The sequence below is a fragment of the Misgurnus anguillicaudatus genome, chromosome 23 (genome assembly GCF_027580225.2).
Source record: "Misgurnus anguillicaudatus chromosome 23, ASM2758022v2, whole genome shotgun sequence".
Taxonomy (NCBI): Eukaryota; Metazoa; Chordata; class Actinopteri; order Cypriniformes; family Cobitidae; genus Misgurnus; species Misgurnus anguillicaudatus.
This window is the reverse complement of record NC_073359.2, coordinates 11,775,243-11,800,963: the sequence shown is the minus strand read 5'-3', so window position 1 is coordinate 11,800,963 and position 25,721 is coordinate 11,775,243. Positions and strand designations below refer to the sequence as shown.

At 36.6% G+C, this 25,721-nt stretch overlaps 1 protein-coding gene across 1 annotated transcript; it reads left to right on the top strand.

Moving 5' to 3' along the window:
- The first annotated feature begins 2,861 nt into the window (after positions 1 to 2,861).
- On the top strand, positions 2,862 to 20,655 carry LOC129453707 (5-hydroxytryptamine receptor 3C-like). Its single transcript, XM_055218044.2, has 10 exons — positions 2,862 to 2,925; positions 5,336 to 5,396; positions 5,485 to 5,657; positions 11,296 to 11,340; positions 11,508 to 11,614; positions 12,140 to 12,309; positions 12,394 to 12,566; positions 14,075 to 14,285; positions 15,352 to 15,543; positions 20,285 to 20,655. The coding sequence occupies exons 1-10, from the start codon at positions 2,896 to 2,898 to the stop codon at positions 20,596 to 20,598; spliced, it is 1,476 nt and encodes a 491-aa protein (XP_055074019.2). The 5' UTR covers positions 2,862 to 2,895; the 3' UTR covers positions 20,599 to 20,655.
- The last annotated feature ends 5,066 nt before the right edge of the window (positions 20,656 to 25,721 follow it).

The window sequence follows — 25,721 nt, the reverse complement described above, 5'->3', positions numbered from 1 at the left end:
TTTACTGGCAAGAGTTTGTTCAAAGTTAAATAAATTTTAAATATTAACAAGTCTTTATCTTTACAGAAAAAACTATACAATAACAGCCTCAGGCAAAGCATTCTGGGAACCATAAATCATCATCAACCTTTTTCTGTTTTTTGCTTCAGATTTTGTTTCCCAGAATGTTTTGCTTTATGCTGTTTTTTTTTTAGTTTTACTCTGTAAAGACAAAGACTTGTAAATGTTAATTTTTCATTTAACTTTGAACAAAATGTTGCCAGTAAAAAACATAAATTTAAATATACGGTAAGTTACCGGCAACCCAGCTGCAATTTCTACGGAATTTATTTACATTGTAGTGATTGTTAATGTCTGTATACATTCACATGATAGTTGTTTTTATTTTAACTGATTCAGCGAAACAAATATTAAAATGTGGTCCTTTTATAAGATATTGACAATATTTTGTCATAGGGAGGACCGGGAGTATTCCCGGTGTGCCAGTCTGTTTTTTGGGAGATTTGTTGTTATGATGTTTACTCCAGTAAACTAAATTTTGAAAGTCATTTAATATTTGTTCTTTTTTTAACAAGGCAGGCCTACCCTATGTTATTTGGCAACATGTGATCTTCGTACTAAAAAATAAACATAAGGCTTTTTATTTTCCATTTGTTTCCCTTGCATACTTGATAAATCTTGCTTGTGTATTGTATATCAGGGGTTTTTAATCCAACAGGTAATCCCCATTTTTAAAAATGAGAAATATAGGGGAAAACACAAACACATTTGTTCCCTTTCAGTAGTTTTTGAATAAGTTTAATTGAATAATGTTAAAATACTTTATGATAGGCCTGCACGAGTATGGCAAAAATCATATTTGTTTAGGCTACTGTATTTGCACTAAATTGGAAAATATATATTTGAAAAATACAATTAATAGCAAGGCTGTAGAAAACAGTGCACTATTGCAGACTTATATAACTTTAATTATATTATTTTAATATGGTCAGTCATGAACTAAAGTAGGACGGTGAACTAAGGCATGAAACTCCAGGGCTGAAAATGAGACCCACTTCTGACCTGGTAAGGAATAAACCAAAAGTGGTGGTTAAAATGTGCAAAGATGATTATTTTGTGAAATATTATCAATGTTTGTGTGCTTAAAGAACTGTATTTTAATGAAAACTTTTACATAAAGCTGGTTATTTTTTCTTTTCTTTTATGTTATTTTCTTTTATTTATTATTGAATTTTTATATCACATCTAAATAAAATGAAGTAAATATAAAATGAATCTATTATAGTATTACACATCTGTAAAACCTACAAGAAGAATCAACGAAAGCCATTACATGATTTGATGAAAAAAAATCAATACTGTAGGTCAAAAGCTGGTATAAGACATTGCTGTGTTCATATCTTTAAGCTTGATGTATCCCTAACACTGTAAAATAATTTTATGTAGTTATGCAGCTGTTTGCCAGTAACTAACTGTAGATTTAAATGTATGTTATTTACCGGCAAGTGTGTTAAAAGTTTAATGAGGAACCAGAAATCCTCATCAACCTTTTTCTGTTTTTTTTTTCTTTCAGATTTTGGTTCACAGAATGATTTGCATGAGGCTGTTGTTTTAGATTTATTTTGTAAAGATAAAGACTTTTTCATGTTTAATGTTCATTTAGCTTTGCACAAACTGTTGCTAGTAAATAACATAAATTTAAATCTACAGTAAGTTACTGTCAAACAGCTGCCAGTAATACAGAAATGTTTAACAGTGTACTTTTATTTGTTCAGTTCACTACATCACTGTGGAATTGTTCACACTTTAAAAAGTTTTTAAAATTATTTTCTATTTGAATAATCTACTTAAACTGCTGAATCCATTAAAATACACTGCTATGATGAACCTCTTGTGTTTTATTGTTTTATTTGATTTAAAGTTTAATGAATTTAACATTTAAATGAATAAAGACATAAAAGATAAAATGCAAAAAGCATTAAAAGACTGATGTCACGGAAAGTCTTTTTCGTGTCACTCATTTCTATAAATAGTTTTTCTTTTTCTTTTTCGTGGTATTTTATGTATTGTTTTCTCAATGTTATTTTCTATTTTCTTACCATTGTCGCTTGGGGTTAGGATCACTTTCTGTTACATTTTTAGACATCCTAACCATCTAAACCCAACTCTAACCCCAACTCCAAGCGAGAATAGTTTTAAAAGCGGAAGAAAAACATGTAGAAACCAATACATAAAAGTACATTCTAACCTCAAATCTAACCCCAACCGACAATGATTTACAAATAGGAAGCAAAAAAATTAGAAAACTATACATAAAATGATTGAGTGACACGAAAAAGACATTCATGCTTGAATTTTGTGCCATGGACACATAAATTAATCAAAATTTTCATGACTATAACACGGCTTGCCATGAGATCATGTTGGCATAAAAATATTTATTATCTAAACTGTTGTCCATGAACAACTGTCTATTTCTTTCATTATTATTAGACATAATGTATTGTAATGATAATGAAAAACCCTGAGCATATACTTCACTAGATCTATTCCCCTGTTTTTGATAAGGTCACGTATCTTAACCTCAGCTTTGTGTATGGAAAACAGCTTTTACCACTGTAAACAAACACAAGGTCCCAGTTACCACCACATAGATTTAATCTGGGATTTTTTTAACAACATGTACTAGGTATTTTGCATTTCTGGGCTTGTGTCCCCACAAACATTTTGCATAAAAGTTTCATTGTTGCATGCACGGGTTGGCAATTTCACAGAATGCATCAAATTTGACTAAGCAAATAAGTTAGTATAGATATCCACCATATATCACATAACCTATCAAAGTGAAAAATTATTCTCACATGATAATCAGTGTAGTCGCTAACCGACAGCTTAATGGATATACAACTTATGTCAGCGTTCAAGGTAAGATTAATCTTTAAAAAACGGGCTGGGCGTGCTGGTTAGTTCAACTGGTTATTATTATGAAAGTCAGTGGGGTTTTGCTTTGTGCTTTAAAACTTATAATAACTTAGATGCTGTAGATGTGATGGAACTGGGCAGGAACTGTGTTGTTTTCATGCATACCTTTGATTTAATAGGTAAATAATTACAATCAATAAATATTCATGAATCATGCATTTTACACAGGAGTCAAACCTCACTCCATCATAGTAATTTTACAGCTGTTTAAACTTATATTCAAATATAAACAATGCAAAAAGTCTGAGATCACCTATATGTAAGATGCTACTTGGAACATTCACATGTGAACCTGGAATAACACAAATTATCGCACAAAATTGTGTAATTGTGTCTGAATAAAAAAATTGCGGAAAGCGACTGCCAGAGAACATGAGTTTACTCTTAAGTCTGAAAGGTGATTTTATTACAACACAGGCCCTCTGTAAAGTTTTATCACCATAAGCTGCAATGTTATTCGTATTGAGAATCATGCGTTTATTTTCCACTACGATGAGGAAACTGATGCCATCTGTGATTTGTTTCCAGCATTGTCCAGTGTTGCACAGTGTTATGTGTAATAATTGCATATACACCCTCTAAAAAATTTGCTGTAATTTTGCAGCTGGTTGCCAGTAACTTACTGTAGAAGATAAAGTCAAAAAATGTTTCATGTTCATTTAACTTTGAACAAAATGTTGCCAGTAAATAACATAAATGTAAAATCTACAGTAAGTTACTGGCAGCTAGTTGCCAGTAATACCCATTAATACTGTAATTTCTACAGACATTTTTTACATTTCATGTACAATAGGAAAATGCGTTGCAACTTCAAATTGTACAAAATAAATCTTTCATGCCAATTTTTTTTTGTGAAATGCACTCAAAATTGTCTTGGGTATCTAGCCAAATTGCATTTGAATATCTTCAACTTTCAAACAAAACAAAAACACTGTATGTAGGTTTGTTCAAAGGTAAAATGAAGAGCATGAGACATCTGGCTTAACCAAATTTACAGACTTCACACAAAAAGTAGCTTTAAGTATTGCTTCTGCATATGCTGCAACATTGGGAAATTTAAAGTATAGGCCCACATGAGTTAAATTACAGAAAAGGTAAGCTTATAAATACAGAGTTTATTGGTAACTGTTCAACATGATTCACAATAAGTCATGTTATAGTCACAAAAAATGTGATTAATTTATTCGTGTCCATCGCACGAAATTCAGCTTTTTTTCGTGTCTTGAGCACAAATGTCTTTTCGTGTCACCCGAACCAATTTCTATAAATAGTTTTTCGTGTCCATGGCACGACTTTCTTTTTTGTGTCATTTTACACTGTAAAAAAATCAGTAGAAATTACAATGTTATTGCAGCTGGGTTGCCGGTAAATTACTGTAGATTTAAATTTATGTTATTTACTAGCAAGAGTTTCTTTAAAGTTGAATAAATTTTAAATATTAACAAGTCTTTATATAAAACTATACAATAACAGCCTCATGCAAAGCATTCTGGGAACCAGAAATCATCATCAAACTTTTTCAGTTTTTTGCTTCAGATTTTGTTTCCCAGAATGTTTTGCTTAATGCTGTTTTTCTAGTTTTATTCTGTAAAAACAAAGACCCGCAAATGTTTAATGTTCATTCAACCCTGAACAAAATGTTGACAGTAAAAAACATAAATCCAAATCCACGGCAAGTTACCGGGAACCCAGCTGCAAATTTCTACGGAATTTTTTTACAGTGTATGTATTGTTTTCTAATTTTTTCTCTTGCTATTTTTAAATCATTGTCACTTGGGGTTGGGGTTAGATTTGGGGTTTGGGTTAGGATGTATTTTTATGTATAGGTTTCTACATGCTTTTTCTTCCGCTTTTAAAACTATTCTCGCCTGGAGATGGGGTTAGAGTTGGGGTTTGGGTTAGGATGTCTAAAAATGTAACAAAAAGTGATTCCTTAACCCAACCCTAAGCAATAATGGTAAGAAAATAGGAAAAAACTATGAGAATACAATACATAAAATGACACGAAAAGAAAGTCGTGCAACGGACACGAAAAACTATTCATAGAAATTTGTGCGAGTGACACAACAAAAGACATTCGTGCTTAAAGAAAAAGCACGAATAAATAAATAAAATTTTGCATAACTATAACATGACTTTCGTTGTGATCAGTCTGTAACTATTGTAGACATTTATTTTGCTTGGTTGCACTTCAATTATTCAGTTTTTCGTTATTTTTTTTAAACATAATTATTAAGTGAACAAATTATAGTTTTCAGTCTTTCATCTTTTTTGACCCCAGAAAGATTAGCAAAAACACTGAAATATTTAAATAAAAAAATACTTGAATAAATGTTTATAATTGTCATTGCAGGTTAGTCAATGGGCTGCCAAACTACTACAACATTCAATTTACATCTACATCATTATACAAAGTAAGATAAACGTTATGAGTTTATGAATCATTAAGTTGGCAATTTTTCTTGTCTTTATACTTATTTTGTATTTAAACCCTTCTGTCAGCTTTTCTCATGAGACCATCAGACACTTTAAACTGTACCCAGCCCACCGCAGACTCTCTTTTAAATGCCTTGAGAGCAAGTGTCTTCAACCAAACCGATGCACGGCCTGTGATTGATCCAAAGACTCCTACTACAATAAATTTGGGGTTCACTTTGTATGCCATTTTAGACGTGGTAAGCAACTTCGTTTGTGGTTGGATAACTCTGAGAGTGGGACTTTCCACATGCGCAGAATTGACAGATTTTGTACTAACAAGAAGTCTTGTCGCTTATCTATTTTGTAGAAACACCTGCTATTAAACCCTCCCAAATGATGTTTAATGCACTGAAATAAATTAGTTTCACTGAAAAAAGATTTATCATTTAATCAAGACAGAAAGGTCAAATTTTGGCAAGACAAAAGTTTTGTCACATATACAGAAATTGAACAAATTTACTGCAAATACAAAAATATGTCAGCAAATTAAGTAGTGGTGCTGTGAGATCCAAATTTATTATCTTGTATGACTTCCATGAGCTTGAAGGACTGCATCCATGCGGTTTGGCACGGATTCTTACAATGTATTGATGAAGTCATCAGGAATAGCATAGAAAGCAGTCTTGCATGCATCCCAGAATTCATCAATATTCTTTGGTTTTGTCTTCCATGCTTCCTCTTTCATCCTACCCCGCATATGCTCAATGATGTTCATGTCTGGTGACTGGGCTGGCCAATCCTGGAGCATCTTGATCTTCTTCGCCTTGAGGAACTTTGACGTGGAGATGGTATGCGTATGCGATGGAGCACCATCCTGCTGCAGAATTTGACCTCTTTTATGGTTGGGAATATAAGACGTAGCTAAGATTTCTTGGTATTTTAGACTATTGATGTTGCCTTCCACCCTGCAGATCTCTTGCACACCCCCATACTGGATTTAACCAGACCATGATTTTTCCGCCACCAAACTTCACTGTTTTCTGGTGAATCTCGGATCCATGCGGGCTCCAGTAGGTCTCCTGCAATATTTAAGGTGACTGTGGTGTAATTCAAGGGAAGATTAATCTGAAAAATCAACCTGCTGCTTTTCCAGCGTCCATCATTTTAGCAGGCTGTGGGCCTTTTGTTTAGTGCTGGCTTCTGGGCACCGATTCGACCATGGAGGCCATTTCGAGACAGAATCCGACAAACTTTTCTGGTGGACACAGGGACTTCTCGGTGACCAGGTCTTGTGGAGCTCTGCCGCAGTGGAAAATGGTCTGGCCTTGGATTTTCGCGCCAACAAACGGTCCTCTCGAGCAGTTGTCTTGCGGGGTCTGCCTGACCTGGGCTTGTCAAAAACGTCTCCAGTCTCTTCAAATCTTTTTTCTATCATCTGTAGTTGACTCTGAGACACATTGAAGGTGTCTGCCACATCAGCAGTGGATCTAGTCTTCAGCCTCTTGATAATCAAAACTTTAGTCTCTGGGGGAATCTTAGGCATGTTTGCAGGTGTATAGTTGCAGTTGATGTGAAGGTCTAGTGTACTAGGGGTCTTTTTATACACACCTGAGACCTAATTGATTCATTATTAGTCACAGATGAAGCTCATATGACAAGGCGACAACACTTATGTCTTTGCAAACATTGACTCAATGGGCTTTACCAAGCTGTGAATATTAGAATACTTTTTGACAGTTTCGTTTTGCACTGAAACATTATTACAAAAGCTGTTGGGATTAAAATGAGCCATTAATTGAAAAAATCTCGATTAGAAATATATTTCAGCGGCACTTCAGTTCAATTTGTACACAAGCGACAAGACTTTTGACAGGGAGTGTATAAGATTTGTATTAAATCCTTTTTTCTAATGTACACAGTAGTTAAACTACAAATATAAAGTTGGACCAACAAGTCTTTCATTAGCCAATCAGGCACTTTCTGCCTGTCAATCATGATGTACATTCACATGAAGTCCTTATAAGGAATGCAGGAAGCTGAAAGTGTGGTTGTTAATTGGATCGTTTCAATTAAATGGCATAATAACAACTAACAATTGCCATTTGCTAGTTTGCTATTAAACCAATTCAGTAATATTTATCATGTGATGTGCCATTTCATACAAAACCACACTGTAAAAAAATGATATCATATCAACACACTGTATATTTTTATGTTAGTTTAACTTAACAAATTAAGGTAAACAATTTCAACTTGTTTTTCTCAGCTTTTATTCTCACAGGTCAAAACTTACACTGCAAAAAATGATTTTCAAGAAAAAAATGTTCTTTTGTATTTTTGTCTTGTTTTTAGTAAAAATATCGAGGAATTCTTAAATTGAGATGCTTTTTCTTGATGAGCAAAACGGTTCAAGAAAATAAGTTTAGTTTTTAGACCAAACAAATCTGCCAATGGGGTAAGCAAAAAAATCTTAAACACTAAATTCAAGAAAAATTTCCTTACCCATTGGCATATTTTTTGCTTGTTTTATGCACAAAATCACTTAAATTTGATATTTTGGCCTAAAAACTAGACTTATATGCTTGGGTCGTTTTGCTCAACAAGAAAAAGCAATTTGAGAATTTTTAGATATTTTTACTGAAAACAAAACAAAAATTCTAATAATTTTCTTTTTCTTGAAAATCATTTTTTGCAGTGTAAAAAGTGTGTTGAATTGACTTGCATAATTAAGTTGTTTAAAGTGCCCATATTATGAAAAACTCACTTTTTCTGGGTTTTGGGGTGTTCATTTGTGCCTCTGATGCTTCCACACGCATACAAACTTGGAAAAAAATCCATCCATGCTGTTTTGAGTGAGAAACAGGTTTCTGAATGTCCTCGGCTTTGAGTCTTAGATTGCACGGTATCAAACTCAGCTCCGTTGTGACGTAACTAGCCTTGTCGTCACATTCCGTTTGAATTCATCCCGCCCACCACCCCACTCGCAGGTTTCCACCCACCAGGTAGCTAGAGAGTACAGAGCAGTCACTTAACTGATATCATCATGTCTCACGGAAATAACAGCGCTATTTGGATATTATGGATTATACTACCGCCTACTTTAAAAAACAAAGTTATAACATGTGTTTATTGGAACCTAAAGTGTAGTCTCATATACAGTTTGTTACGACGTAAATAGTCCTCAGATTGTAGGCGATATTATTTTCTATTACAAGACGTTCATGCAAAATCTGATGTAAACAACAGACAATATATCTATATTTCAAGGATTATATGCATTTGTGGACTAAAATAGTCATTGGATGTATTCTAAACGGTTTTCATGGATTATTCACACAAACAGACTGGATTCGATTCGCGATCGTTATATCAACACAAAAGGTAAGAAGTCACGTTTATATTTTGCATGTTGTCATCTTCTGTCACAAAATACTACATTTATGATGCTAGAGCATCTGTATCTCAAAATAGAGACCAGATTGATGCTAATCTCGTAAATTGTACCTTTTAAATGTATAGTAATGTTAATATTATTGTTTGTAGACAGCAGGCTACCTTACCGACCCGGCTTTTCTGACGAGGCTAATGTACCCCCGAATCTCTTATCACTTTCCCAAGATACAGTCCTGACCTCCCGCTAGCTTCTAGCAATTAACACGTGGTCCACAAGCAGTATACATACCCCGCCGGGTCTAAATTTCTGTAATTTGTGAAAATAATGCGTTTGAAAATGTATTATAATGGGAATATGTTAGCATTGTCCAGGGAAAACGAGTTTATTGTTGAGACTGCTACATCACAATTTACTCTCGAATCATTATATGTCATGAGTTTCTTCTCCTGGAGTGTACTTATTAGTTATACTTTTTTGCTTGATTTGTCTGTTGGCAACATAAACCGTTAATAATAATATATAAAAATAATAACACAGTATGGTCTGTACTGCTCACGAAATCACTGAGCACGCGCACATGACTTTAGTAGTGGGGCATGGCCAAAGGAGCAGCAGCTCATAAATATGTAATGACCACCTCAACACGGCACAATCTGAAATGCACTGAAACAGAGGCTACTAGAGATGGGTAACAATCTTTTCCTACAAGCTATTTCGAGCAAACAACTTTTGAAACATGTTTTATGGAACTCATACACCTATTTAACTTGTGGAAAAGCAGAACATGGGCACTTTAAACTTCATGCTGCATTTTTTCACAATGCACATACAGTGGGGCAAAAAAGTATTTAGTCAACCACCAATTGTGCAAGTTCTCCCACTTAAAAAGATGAGAGGGGCCTGTAATTTTCATCATAGGTAGACTTCAACTATGAGAGACAAAATGAGGAAAGAAAATCCAGAGAATCACATTGTCTGATTTTTTGGGAATTTGTTTGCGATTTATGGTGGAAAATAAGTATTTGGTCAATAACAAAAAAGCAAGATTTCTTTCTCTCACAGACCTGTAACTTCTTCTTTAAGAGGATACTCTGTCCTCCACTTGTTACCTGTATTAATGGCACCTGTTTGAACTTGTTAGCAGTATAAAAGACACCTGTCCACAACCTAAAACAGTCAGAATGCAAACTCAACTATGGCCAAGACCAAAGAGCTGTCAAAGGACACCAGAAACAAAATTGTAGACCTGCACCAGGCTGGGAAGACTGAATCTGCAATAGGTAAGCAGCTTGGTGTGAAGAAATCAACTGTGAGAGCAATTATTAGAAAATGTAAGACATACAAGAACACTGATAATCTCCCTCGATCTGGTGCTCCACGCAAGATCTCATCCTGTAGGGTAAAAATTATCACCAGAATGGTGAGCAAAAATCCCAGAACCACATGGGGGGACCTAGTGAATGACCTGCAGAGAGCTGGGACCAAAGTAACAAAGGCTACCATCAGTAACACACTATGCAGCCAGGGACTCAATTCCTGCAGTGCCAGATGTGTCCACCTGCTTAAGCCAGTACATGTCCGGACCCGTCTGAAGTTTGCTAGAGAGCATTTGGATGATCCAGAAGAAGATTGGGAGAATGTCATATGGTCAGATGAAACCAAAATAGAACTTTTTGGTAGAAACTCAACTTTTTGTGTTTGGAGGAGAAAGATGCTGAGTTGCATCCAAAGAACACCATACCTACTGTGAAGCATGGCGATGGAAACCTCATGCTTTGGGGCTGTTTTTCTGCAAAGGGACCAGGACGACTGATCCGAGTTAAGGAAAGAATGAATGGGTCCATGTATCGTGAGATTTTGACTCAAAACCTCCTTTCGTCAGCAAGGGCATTGAAGATGAAACGTGGCTGGGTCTTTCAGTATGGCAGTGATCCCAAACATACCGCCCAGGCAAAGAAGGAGTGGTTTCGTAAGAATAATTTCAAGGTCCTGGAGTAGCCTAGCCAGTCTCCAGATCTCAACCCCATAGAAAATCTTTGGAGGGAGTTGAAAATCTGAGTTGCCCAGCGACAGCCCTAAAACATCACTGCTCTAGAGGAGATCTGCATGGAGGAATGGGCCAAACTACCAGCAACAATATGTAAAAACCTTGTGGAGACTTACAGAAAACGTTTGATCTCTGTCATTGCCAACAAAGGGTATATAACAAAGTATTGACATAAACTTTTGTTATTGACCAAATACTTATTTTTCACCATAATTTACAAATAAATTCTTAAAAAATCAGACAATGTGATTTTCTGGATTTTTTTTCTCATTTTGTCTCTCATAGTTGACGTGTACCTTTGACAAAAATTACAGGCCTCTCTCATCTTTTTAAGTGTGAGAACTTGAACAATTGGTAGCTGACTAAATACTTTTTTGCCCCACTGTACACCACCTTTAACATGGTGCATTTTGAAAATAGCTCATTAAAAATCATAAATGTGTTTCCATTTTAGGATGAAAAAGCTCAAATCTTGGACACATATCTCTGGCTGTGGTTTGTAAGAGTTCCAAGCTTTCATCAGCTATACATACAGTCTCTACTGCATCTTATAAATTTAGCTTATGGATGTATCACTAATGTTATATCTTTCTTGATATATTAGCGTGTTTATCTTGCAAGAGTAAATTAAATTCACTAATAAAAATGCTCTGTTTTGTACTGTAGGGTTGGCAGATTGAAGGTTTGAGCTGGGATCCAGTTGAATGTGGAACAGAAAGAATCACGCTGCCGAGAAAAAAACTCTGGCGTCCTGATCTTATCATCAATGAATTGTACGTTCTAGACACACCTGATTAAATAGTTTGACATTTTGTGAGCTCAGATTACAGTGAAAAATGAATAAATAATGTTTTGCTTCAGTTTTTTTATAAATTTGGTAAGAGCGGCATCTAGTGGATAATCGCGGTATTACAGAATAACATAAAAACTCATCAGGAACACGTTTTTTCATGCCCTTTAAAAGGATAAATCACCCAAAATGTATACTTTCTTTTATTTATCCTCATTTCATTTAATTTCAAACATCTTTATAAAGAATTGCTTGCCGGCTCATACAGGGGCCGTCAGGCTCCAAAACTACATAAGATAGAAGCATACTAAATAAAATGCACCAATAAAGTATCAGAAATACTTGTATGTATAGTACTTAGAGAAACATGTTGGTCAGTATGAGCTTGTAAATAATCAGATATAGAAAACCAATACCACATTACAAAATGCCAAGAAAAAAGCTATATCCTGTTAAAGTTATAAAAATGTACAACTGTTGTTGCTGGCTTACTTGTTTTGTGTTTTAGCATGGATGAAAACCGAGTCCCAGACACCTATTATCTTACTCTATTCAACACTGGCACAGCTGTAGACGGGCTTCCTTACCACGTGATCAGCGCCTGTAACCTGGATATCTACAACTTTCCATTTGATGTTCAGAACTGCACATACACATTCAGTTCGTACAAACTCACGAGTGAGCGAACATAATTCCAACTTACTACTGTTTTTCACGTCATCTGTAATTGATTGTGTTTAACAAATTCATTTCTCCCTCCAGGGAGAGACATCCTGTTAACATCAGATCCCGTGGAAGATACGTTGGCGAGCTCTTTTCGTAACATGGAGACTAAAGGAGAGTGGGAACTTATTGACATATTGTCCAGCAGACCGAAAAACGCCACGTATTTTAACTTGGATGGGTTGGACAGCTGGGATGAAATTGCTTACCATGTATGTGTCAAATTCAGTTGTTGATTACTAACCCTGTTTACAGTAATAATCAGTGCGGGGTGTAATGCATTGCTAAGTAATAAATTGCCATTTCTTTGAAGAGTAATGTAAGCAATTACTCTTTAAGCATCACTCTTCAAGTAATTTAATTGCAGTTACTTATTATGTAACTTACATACTGTATACGCTGTAGAAAAACATTGGTTCAACTGAAAAAATTAAGTAACCTGGTTGCCGTAAAATTTTGCATTAATTAAACTTAAAAATATTTGTATACACATTCAAAAAAAATTATTCATTGGATTAACTCAATAAAATTGTGGGTAGGATTTCCATCCAATATGAATGTGTACCCCTAACTCACAAAAAAATTTGCTTTACACAATAAAAATATATTGAGTTAGTCCAACTCAATTTAAAGTAAATGGCAATACTCAATTAAGTGTAGTTGCCTCAACTCAATTTAGTGTAGTCTGATTAACTCAATTTAGCGTAGTTTGTATAACTCAATGTAGTGTAGTCTGAATTTTTTATAAAATGTTTTTATATCATACTAATTAGCATAAGCACATGTTAGCATGCTAATAATAATAACATATGATACTTTGGATGAGCATGAGAGAAGAGACTGATCTCCAAACGGGCATTAACACAGTTAGTGCTCATTGAGAGAAATTCGTCACATCTACTACCTAACCACAAGCGCCACTCTTCTGCACGATGGTAACCAAACAATTTGAAAAAATATAACACAAACGCTTCTAAATCAATAAGATAAACGGACATTAAACACTATTAAGTATACCTAAAAATGCATAAAATAACACTTAATTTAAAAAATTACTCTCCAAAAGCAGTTGCATGAAAAGCATGCTGGGAAATACAGATCCACGGCCCAGTTAGTAATAGCAACAAAAATCATTCGTGTTGTCCCAACATAAAATGATTAAGTGGACTGAAAATGATAAATTAGGTTGAGATAAAAAAAGGTATTCTTTTTCCAGAACCCAAACTCAAACTAATTTACAAAAAATAACTAAGTCTATAGAACTATAGAAAATAACACAGTAAATGCCATTTATTTCATATTTTTAGGACAACAATACTTTAGGACAATAAATAAATTATAGTACATATTCATTTTGTGTTTGACTAATTAAATATATATACTTACTGCTCTTAATGAGGTATTTTCAATTAATTGAACACAATTTTAATGTGTAATTTCTAATGAAGGGCTTGAATCATTTTTTGAGTGCACTTGTATACACTTCCACTACTAGCGATCTGCATGTGTAATTGGACATTGACGCGAACAACTGTGCACTTGCAGGTCAGATGCAAAAGTATAAATCAAGCTTTAGACCCCAACATATACTATAGTAACAATAAATGCTCACAGGAGACGCATTTGAGTTGATAAAGATTAATACCAGGTGTAAACAGGGCCATTGAGTGGTATTTCAGTTGTATTTAAAGTTGTATCTTGCTCTCTTTCTGGTTGTTAGATTGTCCTGAGACGTCGACCGACTCAGTATGTGGTGAATCTGTTGATCCCCAGTTACTGCTTGATTACCGTTGATGTGTTCAGTTTTCTTCTGCCGCCTCAACATGTGGATCGATCCGCATTTAAAATGACCCTGATCCTGGGATACACCGTCTTTCTCCTCCTGATGAACAATCTGCTCCCTGTTACAGGAAACACCATCCCTATAATAAGTCTGTGAAATTAATATATGTTTAAATACACTGTATATTTGACCCTGGACCACAAAACCAAAGTCTTAAGTAGCATAGGTACATTTGTAGCAAAAGCCAAAAACACATGGGTCTGGGTCAATATTATCAATTTTTCTTTTATGACAAAAATCATTAGGATATTAAAGGTGCAGTGTGAAAATTTTAGAAGGATCTCTTGACAGAAATGCTAAATTATATACTAAACTATATTATCAGGGGTGTTTAAAGACCTTTAATAATGAACCGTTATGTTTTTATTACCTTAGAATGAGACGTTTTTATCAAGATGTACCGAGGGTCCCCTTACGTGGAAATCACTATTTTGTGCCGCCATGTTTCTACAGAAGCCCTTAACGGACAAACTTTTTTACTAAGTTGTCTCTGACTATGTTTTTCCAATGGTGGCTACCGTAGCTTCTCTATGCGTTTCAAACCCGTGGGGTGAGCAGTGGACTAAAATTTACACACTGCACCTTTAAGTAAAGATTGTTAGTAGATGCAGTTGCTAATCACTTCATTAAGGGTGTTTTTCTCAATATTTTGATTTTTTTACACCCTCAGATTCACATTTTAAATAGTTGTATCTCAGCCAAATATTGTCAATTTTAACAAACCATCAATGGAAAGCTTATTTATATATTTTATAAATCTCAATTTTACAAAAATGAACCCTTATGACTGGTTTTGTGTTCCAGGGTCACATATTAATATATCACATACAGTATTGGATACAACAAGCTACTGTTATAGTTACTGTGACTTATACATTTTTAAAACTTTTTAAATACTTTACGATTGAATTATATTTTGGAGCAACAAGTAAGAAAATAAATATTAAAGTTATTTTGAATCAACATTTGAACATTTACATTTAAACAGCATGGGCTGGTATTGTGTAGTGATGTAGTGTAGATATTGGTGCAATAGTGATGATCATACACTACACAACACTTCTAACACAAATTTTATTAGAAGAAAACATTGACTAATTACATAAGAAAGACCCAAAAAAAGTTTATTATTGTGTGTCTTTCTCTCTCTATAGATGTGTTCTTCTCTCTGTGTTTGACATTGATGGTTGCTAGTCTGTTGGAATCAATTCTCATCACTAATTTATTGTGCGGCTCAGCTAACTATCCGCCTGTTCCAAACTGGGTCAAGGTCATTTTCCTGCATTACCTGGCACGATTTGTTGGTTTGAGCAAGAAATCTTCAGACCAAAATTATGTCACTCAAAGTGAGTCTCAAATTAACTTCTTTTCCACCTATTATTTCAATTAATAATTACCGCTTATCCAATGAATAATCACTAAAATCATGTGTGCATAGAGAAACGTCTCGGTTACGTATGTAACCCACGTTCCCTGAAGGAAGGGAACGGAGACGTCACGTCGTGACCGACGAATTGGGAACTCGCTTAGAAGGACCAATCTGCTTCGATAACTACTAAAACGCCAATGAACTTGGCATTGAGATATTTGCATAATGCTGGCGCCGCCCCGCCAGGTGCAAATATGGAAATTAGCTTAATTTTGCTGAGAAAGCCGGAAAGTGTGACCGGCCGTAAACAGCAGGGAGCAGACCTGTGGCGACGGAATGTGACATCTCTGTTCCCTTCCATCAGGGAACGTGGGTTACATACGTAACCGAGACGTTCCCTTTCAGTCAGTCACTTCGACGTCACGTCGATGACCGACGTATTGGGAATCCCTACCAAAACGCCACTGAGGGCTGACCTCTTCCAGTGTCTGTGTAAAGCCCTCCGGTTCCACTTAAGGAGAAGGAGAATTAGGTTTTAAAGCAGAAGGCAGGGCACTAGATGTTCCTTTAACCCCACAGTAGTGCCAGCAACTGAGAAGCGCCCTATCTGAGCGGGATAGGAACGCTGCGGAAGCCACTGCCCCGTTAAGGGCTGATGGTGGGCGAAAGTCAACCGTAGTTGAGGTAAAAAGACAGCCGTGGCTGTGTAAGCAAAGCAGTGCGCTGCTGAGGGAAACGTGGGCTAGTAGGATTAACCCCACGGAAAAATACTCACAAAGGAACCCGGTGGGATGCAAAGGAGATGCCCGAGCCAAACACATAGGTTCGCGAGGATGCAGCAGGTGAAAGGCTGACAGCGGATGCTCCGCAACATCAGGCTGCTAGGGCAGCAGAGGAAGGACAAATCAAACCATTACACATTTTTGTCTTAATGGCCTTCCATACTGACACTTATTGAAGCACCAGTCGGAGGCTGCAAGCCGACGTGCGAGTCTGTTTTCCGTGCTCCCCCTGATGAGGAAAGAACACGAGAGGAGACAGGCTCGATACGAACACTGTAAATCTAATGAACGTATAGATGTCGCCCAACCAGCAGCTCTGCAGATGTCTGTTAGCAAGGAACCACAAGCGAGAGCCCAAGATGAGGCAACACTCCTAGTGGAGTGCGCTCTCAAATTAAATGGACAAGGAATGCCCTGCAGATTATAAGCTAGGGTGATAGTATCAACTATCCAATGACATCCTCTGCTAGTGACAGCTTTCCCTTTCTGTTGACCACCATAACAAACAAAGAGCTGATCTGAGGCCATGGTTGGTTCTGCCTCCTCCGGGGGCAGCGCTTGCAAGCTCACCACCTGATCTCTGAAGGGAGTGTTGGGAACTTTGGGCACGTAGCCTGGTCTGGGTCTGAGTGTTACGCTCGTGACAGCAGGGCCAAATGAAGGCACGAATCGTCGATGGAGAATGCATGTTGATCCCCTACCCTCTTAACGGAGGCCAATACGAGCAGGGTCAGAGCTTTCATTGATAAAAACTTCAGACTCACAGACTGCAGAGGCTCAAATAGAGGTCCAGGGCTTTTCAGCACCATGGACAGGTCCCAAGGAGGAATAGAGGGAGGGCATGAAGGGTTCAGCTTTCGAGCACCTCTTAAAAACCTAATAACTAAATCGTGCGGGTGACCGATCTGCCATTTATTAGAGAGTGATGTGCAGATGTGGCGGCGATATCAACTTTAACTCTTTCCCCGCCATTGACGAGATATCTCGTCAATTAAGAGAAAACGCTTCCCCGCCAATGACGAGATTTTCCGTCTTTCCGCAATACCGCTATTATCCACCAGGTGGCGCCCTTCCGCAACTTTTTAAACCCGGAAGTATTGCCCTCTGATAAGCTGCTGCATGTCCGTGTCTGTTTAAAATATCGCTCTGAATGGGATCGCCATGAAAAGTCCGTCACATACATGGAATTATCTCTGCTTTTTGCTCAAAATGTGGTGTTTTTGCAGAAACCTACCCATATTCAAAAGCTGATTACAAAAGAACTACTCAAGGTAGGATGAAACGTTTTTTTTGTTTGAAAGCAGAGGGTCTGTTCTTTCATTTGGTATATTGTATGTTTATATATCTGAAGAAGAACATTTTCTGGAAGGCATTAAACTTTGGTGAAAATAATGAAAAACGCTGGCGCTGGCTGGCAACTTTTTTAAAAAATGCTGGCGGTGAAAGAGTTAATGGTGGAGGGTGACAGCCTACGCTCCGACTTTTGCACGCAGTACATGTGCACCGGACGCTTTCACTGTAGTGAAACGAATGCCCGAGAATTTGGGGGGGTGCCGTTAAATTCTATTTCGTAACCGAGGCGGATCGTGCATAAAACCCAATGAGACGGGCTGGTGTACCTGCGGTGAGGCAGCCGAGCAGGGCAGGTGTGACTGCCGATGCGTGTGCCTTGCGAGCACAAACATCTACAGTGTGCGTGTGTGTGACACTGGCCTGAGTCCGATGAGGGTGACGGTCATTTGGTCTCCTGCGCGGAGAGCGCAGATTCTGATGAGGGTGATGGTCGTCTGTTCTCCTGCGCGGAGAGCGCAGACTCCGGTGAGGGTGATGGTCGTCTGGTCTCCTGAGCGGAGAGTGCAGACTCCAGAAAACACCCGCTGGCGATAGAGGAGGAGGAGGAGGGTGAGCTGGTGTGTGCCCGCTCACAGCTCTCTCGATCCTCAGGAGACCTGGAGAGGGAAGAGGAATGCACTTTTGTGGTTATGTGGGTACCGGCTGGACAGCCGGTGGAACAACAATGTAACCAAGGATTTTTCCACCCGACCCTCTTCCGGGGTAAGGAGTGAATCACCGTCTCCTGAAGAGTGATCCTCTCCAACTCTCGGGGCAACTTAAACTCCCGATTGTCACGGGAAGCGGCTGAGCGGGCGGGGCGAGCTGCTGACGACCGGTTCCCCTGCGCTGCTGAGGTGAGGTCCAAGGAGGGGGAACGAAAGGTGGCCGCCGCAGGATGCCCTCGGCAAGAGGCAGACTGAGGAGCCGGCGTTGGTGGACCAGGGCAGCTCTCTTCCGCCGTGGCACGACCTAGGAGATCGCCTCAGTTGCGCCTCATGACTCCCCGGACTCCCCGAAGAGGCTGGTCTGTGAGACAGGAGCATTCAGAAAGTTGTTCTTGTCTGCGTCCGTCATGTCAGCCAGACACAGCCAAAGGTGGCGTTCTTGGACCACTGTGGTGGACATCGCACGACAGAGGGTCGCGGTCTCCCTCGTGCAGATCTCTAAAGCCTTAGCTTGGACCTGCAACAGAGCCATGGCAGCGAGGGAGGTGAGAGGTGAAGGCTGAACGGCCGTAGACGGCCGCACATTTCATGTTTGAGTCAGCTCTTTGTGCTGTCGGGAAAGAAAGGCACAGGTGAGGACCGAGAAGCCTGATCAGCTCTGAAGTACCAATCATGCAGACGGGCTGGTTTGGGAGGAGGGGGCATTAACCCCTTCAACCCTACCAGTTCCGTCGCTCGAGCAGGCACGGCTGCCATCTCCGGGTCGAAGTCCGCCTCGGAGGGAAAAGGGGGGCACCCCTCTGATGCTGCTGAAGTGGCGGGACCAGAAGGAGCTCCAATGGATTCGGCAGAAATCGTAGAACACGACTCTGCGGTCTCCACTGGAGCCTCAACCGGCTGAGGATAAAAAGGCTGGGAGGTGGAGGACGCATCCCCCGACCTACTCAGCATAGTGATGCGAAGAGCGTCCTGCGAGCGCTTGGCAGCCGCACCCTGGCGACGTTCAGCACTGCAAAGGCGCGGACATCGTTCCTGTAGAAACGTCAGTCGTCTCTGCAATCCAAGAGGGTTATGCTCTCACAGAGAGAACAAAAACTCTCCACGAACGCAGCCTTGGAGTGCTCGATGCCCAAGCACGAAGACAGCGCTCGTGATCGCATCCAAGATCGCACGGATGAAAAGCTATCCTGAAAAGGACGCTGATCTCCGAATATACGAGAGAGTTGCTGTCTTTAAAAAGACACAGAGCTCTCACGTATCACTCTTTTAGGGAAATCACTCTTTAGGTGCTCAGCTGATAATGCGCACAGGGAGAGGCAACGCACACACTAAACTCAAAACAAAAAAGATGCAGAGCAGTGGAATACTGAGAGCGTCCGCTGTGTTAGTACTGCTTGTCAACCAACTTCAGCAACCGTTCCCAGAAGAGCTAGTAGCTTCTCAGTAGCAGATAATGATGGCTTTCAAAGCGAAAAAGCTAATTTCCATATTTGCACCTGCTGCTTATATACGCACCTCGGGGCGGCGCCAGCGTTATGCAAATATCTCAATGCCAAGTTCATTGGCGTTTTAGTAGTTATCGAAGCAGATTGGTCCCTCTAAGCGAGTTCCCAATTCGTCGGTCACGACGTGACGTCGTAGTGACCGACTGAAAGGGAAGTACCTAAACTATGGATCAGCTGGTTTAAAAAAATAATGTCATTTTTAACAAAATACTTGTAGCCTAGTGTAGCATAGCACAGCTCAATTTTTCACAACTTCACTTTTCACAGCACAAATATTAGGTAAATGGGTTTGATTTTGGTCACAATTCTTATAGTGTAGTTACTTTGTTTTGCTTTTACACTGTAGTGCTGTGCAAAAATGCTTTTGCATGTGAATTTACATTTTTAGCCCTACTATTGACTACACTAACACAATTTATATGCAATTTCAGTAAAAACTACTGACATCACTTCCAGTTCACCTGAGAAAGAAATGAATAAAATCCGACTTCAAGACCAGAAATTACCAATAAACATGGAAGAAGAACTGACTGAACTGAGTGTAATACATGAAAATGTGCTCACCATTCGCCAGCATGTTGATAAGCATCTGTCTAGTGATCAAAAGTCAAATGAATGGATTCACCTTGGGGAGGTCATCGATCGATTTATTTTCATTTTATATGTCATCTTCCTTTCTGTCAGTTTCGGTACCATATTATTCTTTTGGTTTTACTGGTACAGTTTTGGAAAAAAAACTAAATAGTCTATGATTTGCATAAATATATTTAATTACAGTCGAAAAAGTTTATTGAAATGTCATTAGAACATCTTTTAAACTCTTGAATTTAATTTAAGGATTTCACTGTAAAAAAAACTCCTTGTTGCACTTACATTTTTAAGTTTAATCAGCTTGAATTTTCAATTAATTTCAACTTTCTTATAGTGAGGAGTTGCTTTAAATTATAAAAAATAAATTTGAATTACCTTAAGTTATTTCAATTTTATTTAATAAATATATCAACTCCTAACTATTCAAGAAAGTTGAAATTAATTAAAAATTCTTTTTTTTAAGTTTTATGTTTAAAAAGGTTTCATATAATTATTCAAGAAAATCAAGGGTTGTCACAATATTAGACTTTCACTATACAATTATCAAGATCGGAAAAACTCACAATATCTATGAAATGTTTTTATGTTTTAAATAAACAATGCTGCGGTCAAATTCATCTTGAATATTTTTTTGTTTCATATATTTGCAGGCCAATAAATTATGCAAAACTTTTTGTAACACTTTACAAAAAGGTAATACGTTTTTATTAGTAAATGCATTTACTAACATGAACAAACAGTGATTGATATAGTTTTTTAATTCTTGTTAATATTGGTTAATGTCAATACACTTTCATGTTAGTTCATGGTGCATTAACTAATGTTAACATTTTGTTTGTGTAGTGTGCTTAAAAAACTGTATTCATGAGAATTTTTACATATTATATACAGCTGATTATGTTTTATTTAATATTCTTTTATTCTATTTATAAGTGTATTTTTATTTATCTTATATAAATATAATACAGTAAATATAAAATAAATCTATTACAGGAAAACAATCTACATGATTTTTGAAAAATTGAATAAAAGAAAAAAATAGCTTTTTTATTTGTTTAAGGTAATTAACTTGATTGATGTGTCCATACTTTTGTTTATTTAGTTCAATACGATAAACCAAGTTACACACTGCAACTTGTCCATAAAATTTGATCATCACATTTTTTTATTTTATTTTTCACTTCAGGAATAACATTATACATAATTATACAACATTATACAATTAACATATATATATATATATAATGTATTGTTATAATAATAATGATATGTCGAACCCCCTGAGCATTTATACTTCACTAGATCTCATTCACAGTTTTTGATAAGGTCACGTTTCTTAACCTCAGCTTTAGGTATGGAAAAACAGCTTTTTACCACTGTAACAACAACAAGGTCACATTTACCACCACAAAGATATTTGTAACAATAGGTATTTTGCATTCTGGGCTTGTGTCCCCACAAGCATTTTGGCAAAAACATTTTTTGCATTTCTGCATGACAGCACAGGTTGGCAATTTCACGGATTTTATAAATTTGACTAAGCAAATGAGTTATCATACATATCCACCATTTTATCACATTACCTATCAAACTGAGAAATTATTCTCAAATGAAAATCAGTGTAGTCGCTAACCAACAGCTTAATGGATATACAACTACTGTCAACATTCAAGGTAAGATTAAGCATCAAAAAGCAGGTGGGTATACTGGTTAGTTTCAGTTGGTAATTATTATGAAAGTCAATGATTTATTATGTTGTGCTTTAAAGCGTATTACTTATGTTGATAGCAGACTGTCGTTTTCAAACCACACTCCATCATAATCATTTTACAGCTGTCTTACACAACAAATGTTATATTTAGATATGATCAGTGGGGTGCAAAAGTCTTCAAGATAACAGTCCACTTATCAAATAAACAAATTTGTGAAATTGATCATGCACATTTCAAGATGCTATATGGAGCATTCTCACATCATTCTGGATAAAAACGTATCATGAGGGTTCGCACAAAGTTGTGTCTTGTTTTCCATCACGATGTCTTTAAAGCAAAAGGGAGACATACCAAACTCCATTCAATTTCTCCCGAAATATTTTGTGGTGGGTTCTCAGGCCAGTCAATCTTATAAAGATTAAAAGCATGCAGATATGTCCAAATATGATTCTTATGTGAAATATTATGAATGTTTGTGTAGTGTGATTAAAGAACTGTATTCATGATATTTTTTATTTTATATATAATTTTTTATTTTATATATAATTTTATATTATGTTATTCTATTTATTGTTTATTTCGAATAAAATATAAGGGTAAAATAAACTTTTATTTAAGATCTACTTGTGTCATGAATACAGATATAGTGGCAAAAGACTACAGGAGAATAGATATCAATTTTCTTGACTTTAGTATGAATGGTTTAAAGAGTCTCATGCGTTTATATTTTAATTACTATGAGAAAACTGATGCCAGCTGTATACAGTGTATGTATATCATATTGTATGTGCATATGTTCTGTATTCCATTAGATGTTTTTAAGGAAGTGCAGTTTCATCATATCATGAGTACCGTCTACTTGCAGTATATGAAGTGTTGCTGAGAATTATATGAAAAAACTACAAATTGTACAGAATAAATCTTGCATGCCAATTTTTTGGTGAAATGCACTGAAAATTGTCTCGGGTATCTCACAAAATTGCATTCAAAAATCTTTAATAACTACATACAACATTGCAATTAAATATCTTTTAATAGCGTTATACAAAATAACAATTAAATATCTTTTAATAACTTCATAGAACATTGCATAATTATCTTTTTATAACTTCATACAACATTGCATATAAATATCTTTTAATAACTTCAGACAACATTGCATTTAAATATATAACTCATTCCCCGCAATCCTTTTTTTTTTGTATCTAAAAAGTTTTACAAAATGCCTTCCAGGAAAAATTTCTTCTATAAAATATATAAACATACAAATATATCAAATGAAAGAACAAACCCTCTGCTTTCAAACAAACAAATAAACAAACAAAATGTATGAATTGACAAGATAACTAGTCAATGGCGGGAAAAGAGTTAATACGTTTTATGTATTGCTTCTGCAACCAAGAATATGCTTCCCATCAAAATCAGTTAAATTATAAATCATAAGGATCTCTATCAATAGAGGTTTATAATTGGTTTCTTTATTTCCTTTTACCGTTGTAGAGCTTTATGGGTTTTCAATTATTTGTTTCTTAATGTTTTACAGATATAATTGTTCAGTGTTTTTACTCTTTCGTCTTTTTGACCACAGAAAGATTTGCAACAAATATTGCTGTGTTATATTTAAATAACAAATACTGATAAGTGTTTATATTTGCCATTGCAGGTTAGTCAATGGGCTGCCAAACTACTACAACATTCAATATACACCTACATCATTACACAAAGTAAGATAAACAGTTTACTGTATGAATCAATAAGTTAAAATTGCAATAATGGCCTTTTTAAACTCATTTTGCATTCAAACCCTTCTGACAGCTTTTCTCATGAGACCTTCAGACACTTTAAACTGTACCCAGCCCACCGCAGACTCTCTCTTAAATGCCCTGAGAGAAAGTGTCTTCAACAAAACCGATGCACGGCCTGTGATTAATCCGAGGACTCCTACTACAATTAATTTGGGGTTTACTTTGTATGCCATTTTAGACGTGGTAAGCAACTTCATTTATGATACATCTAACATGACATTTTAATGAAATGACACTTGGAAAATATCTTGATAGATTTCCCTTATTTTGGTGTCCTAAATATCATTAAAATAATAGGGTATGATAACAAAAGCTTATAGTAAAAATATTGGTCCCTACTATGTAAAAACATTGAATAAAACAATGTATGTACTTACATAAGAAAAAATATATACATTGATTAATGATTAATGATTGTGACCAACATGTTGTTACATTGTATTGACATTTAAAGTGTCTGCATTTAGTTACACCTTTGACCCCACCCCTAACTCAAACCCCGCCCTTAACCTTAAAAGCAAACCCTAAACAACACATATGCACATTTCCTGTCAAACATTACATGTTTTGATTATGCATGTTAAAGCGATAGCTCGGCCAAAAGTGAAAATTAACCGTCCGAGTTACATGTCCATACTTTTTTATACAGACACATATTTAGATGTTTTTTTAAAAGTCCTACCTCTTTCAATCTTTATAATGAATGAATGGGGTCTGCATTTTCAAAAATAACTAGCGTCCGGTAACACCGCCATTTTATACTCCTCTGCATTCAGGTGAGAGTATCAGCGTAGTGTACGCACTTTTCGTAGTGACGATTGAAGAATGCGAAGGGCAGAGGAACTCTGCATTTATCATACGTCAATATGAAAAGTGTGTACACTTTGCTGATACTTCCTCCTGAATGCAGAAAGAAGCTAGTAATTTTCATTTGTTAAGTTTTAAATATGGATATTTATCTAACAACAACAGTGTTGGGGAAGTTACTTTTAAAAGTAATGCATTACAATATTAAGTTACTCCCCAAAAAGTAACTAATTGTGTTACTTAGTTACTTTCCATAGAAAGTAATACTTACGTTACTTTTAAGTTACTTTTGCCTTACTTTTTCTTCCTTGGCTGAGGCTTGAAAGTAACTTGCATTACTTTTTTAAAAAAGTAACTCAAATATTAATGTGTACATTTACAAAGTAATGCGTTACTTTACACGTTACTTCAGAAAAGTATATTATTACGTAATGCACGTTACTTTTAATGTGTTACCCACAACACTGTACAACAATGCATCGAATACCCTCAGAAGGCCTCTATTTATGTCCCTGGAGCCGTGTGGATAACTTTTGCGAAGGATGGATGTACTTTTTTGGGGATTAAAGGAGCCAGACTCCATATTCACCCATTATAAAGACTGGACTTGGACATTTTCAAAAATAACCTTTCTGATGTGTTCATATAAAAAGATGGACATTTTTAACTCGGATGGTTTGAGGGTGAGTAGTTTTCATTTTTGGCCAAACTATCCATTTAACTAGTAAGCAATTGCCATTTGTTAGTTCGCCATTGCTTTCCACAACACCTGACTGTCCTCTCCTTTGAATGCAAAGAGAGCCAATTCAGTATTATCTGTCATGTAATATGGATATTGTCTCAGTGACATTCCATACAAAACCACATACAGCCCCTTTAACATGGGGCATTTTGAAAATAGCTAATTAAAAATTGTAAATTTCTTTGCATTTTAGGATGAAAAAGCTCAAATC

What these genes read in the sequence shown, in the direction of transcription:
- LOC129453707 (XM_055218044.2), top strand. Translation starts at nt 2,896, where the DNA reads ATGGATATACAACTTATGTCAGCGTTCAAG. An exon ending in TGTATGCCATTTTAGACGTG is followed by an intron (nt 5,658 to 11,295) that starts GTAAGCAACTTC and finishes TTTCCATTTTAG; the next exon opens with GATGAAAAAGCTCAAATCTT. An exon ending in GATCTTATCATCAATGAATT is followed by an intron (nt 11,615 to 12,139) that starts GTACGTTCTAGA and finishes TTTGTGTTTTAG; the next exon opens with CATGGATGAAAACCGAGTCC.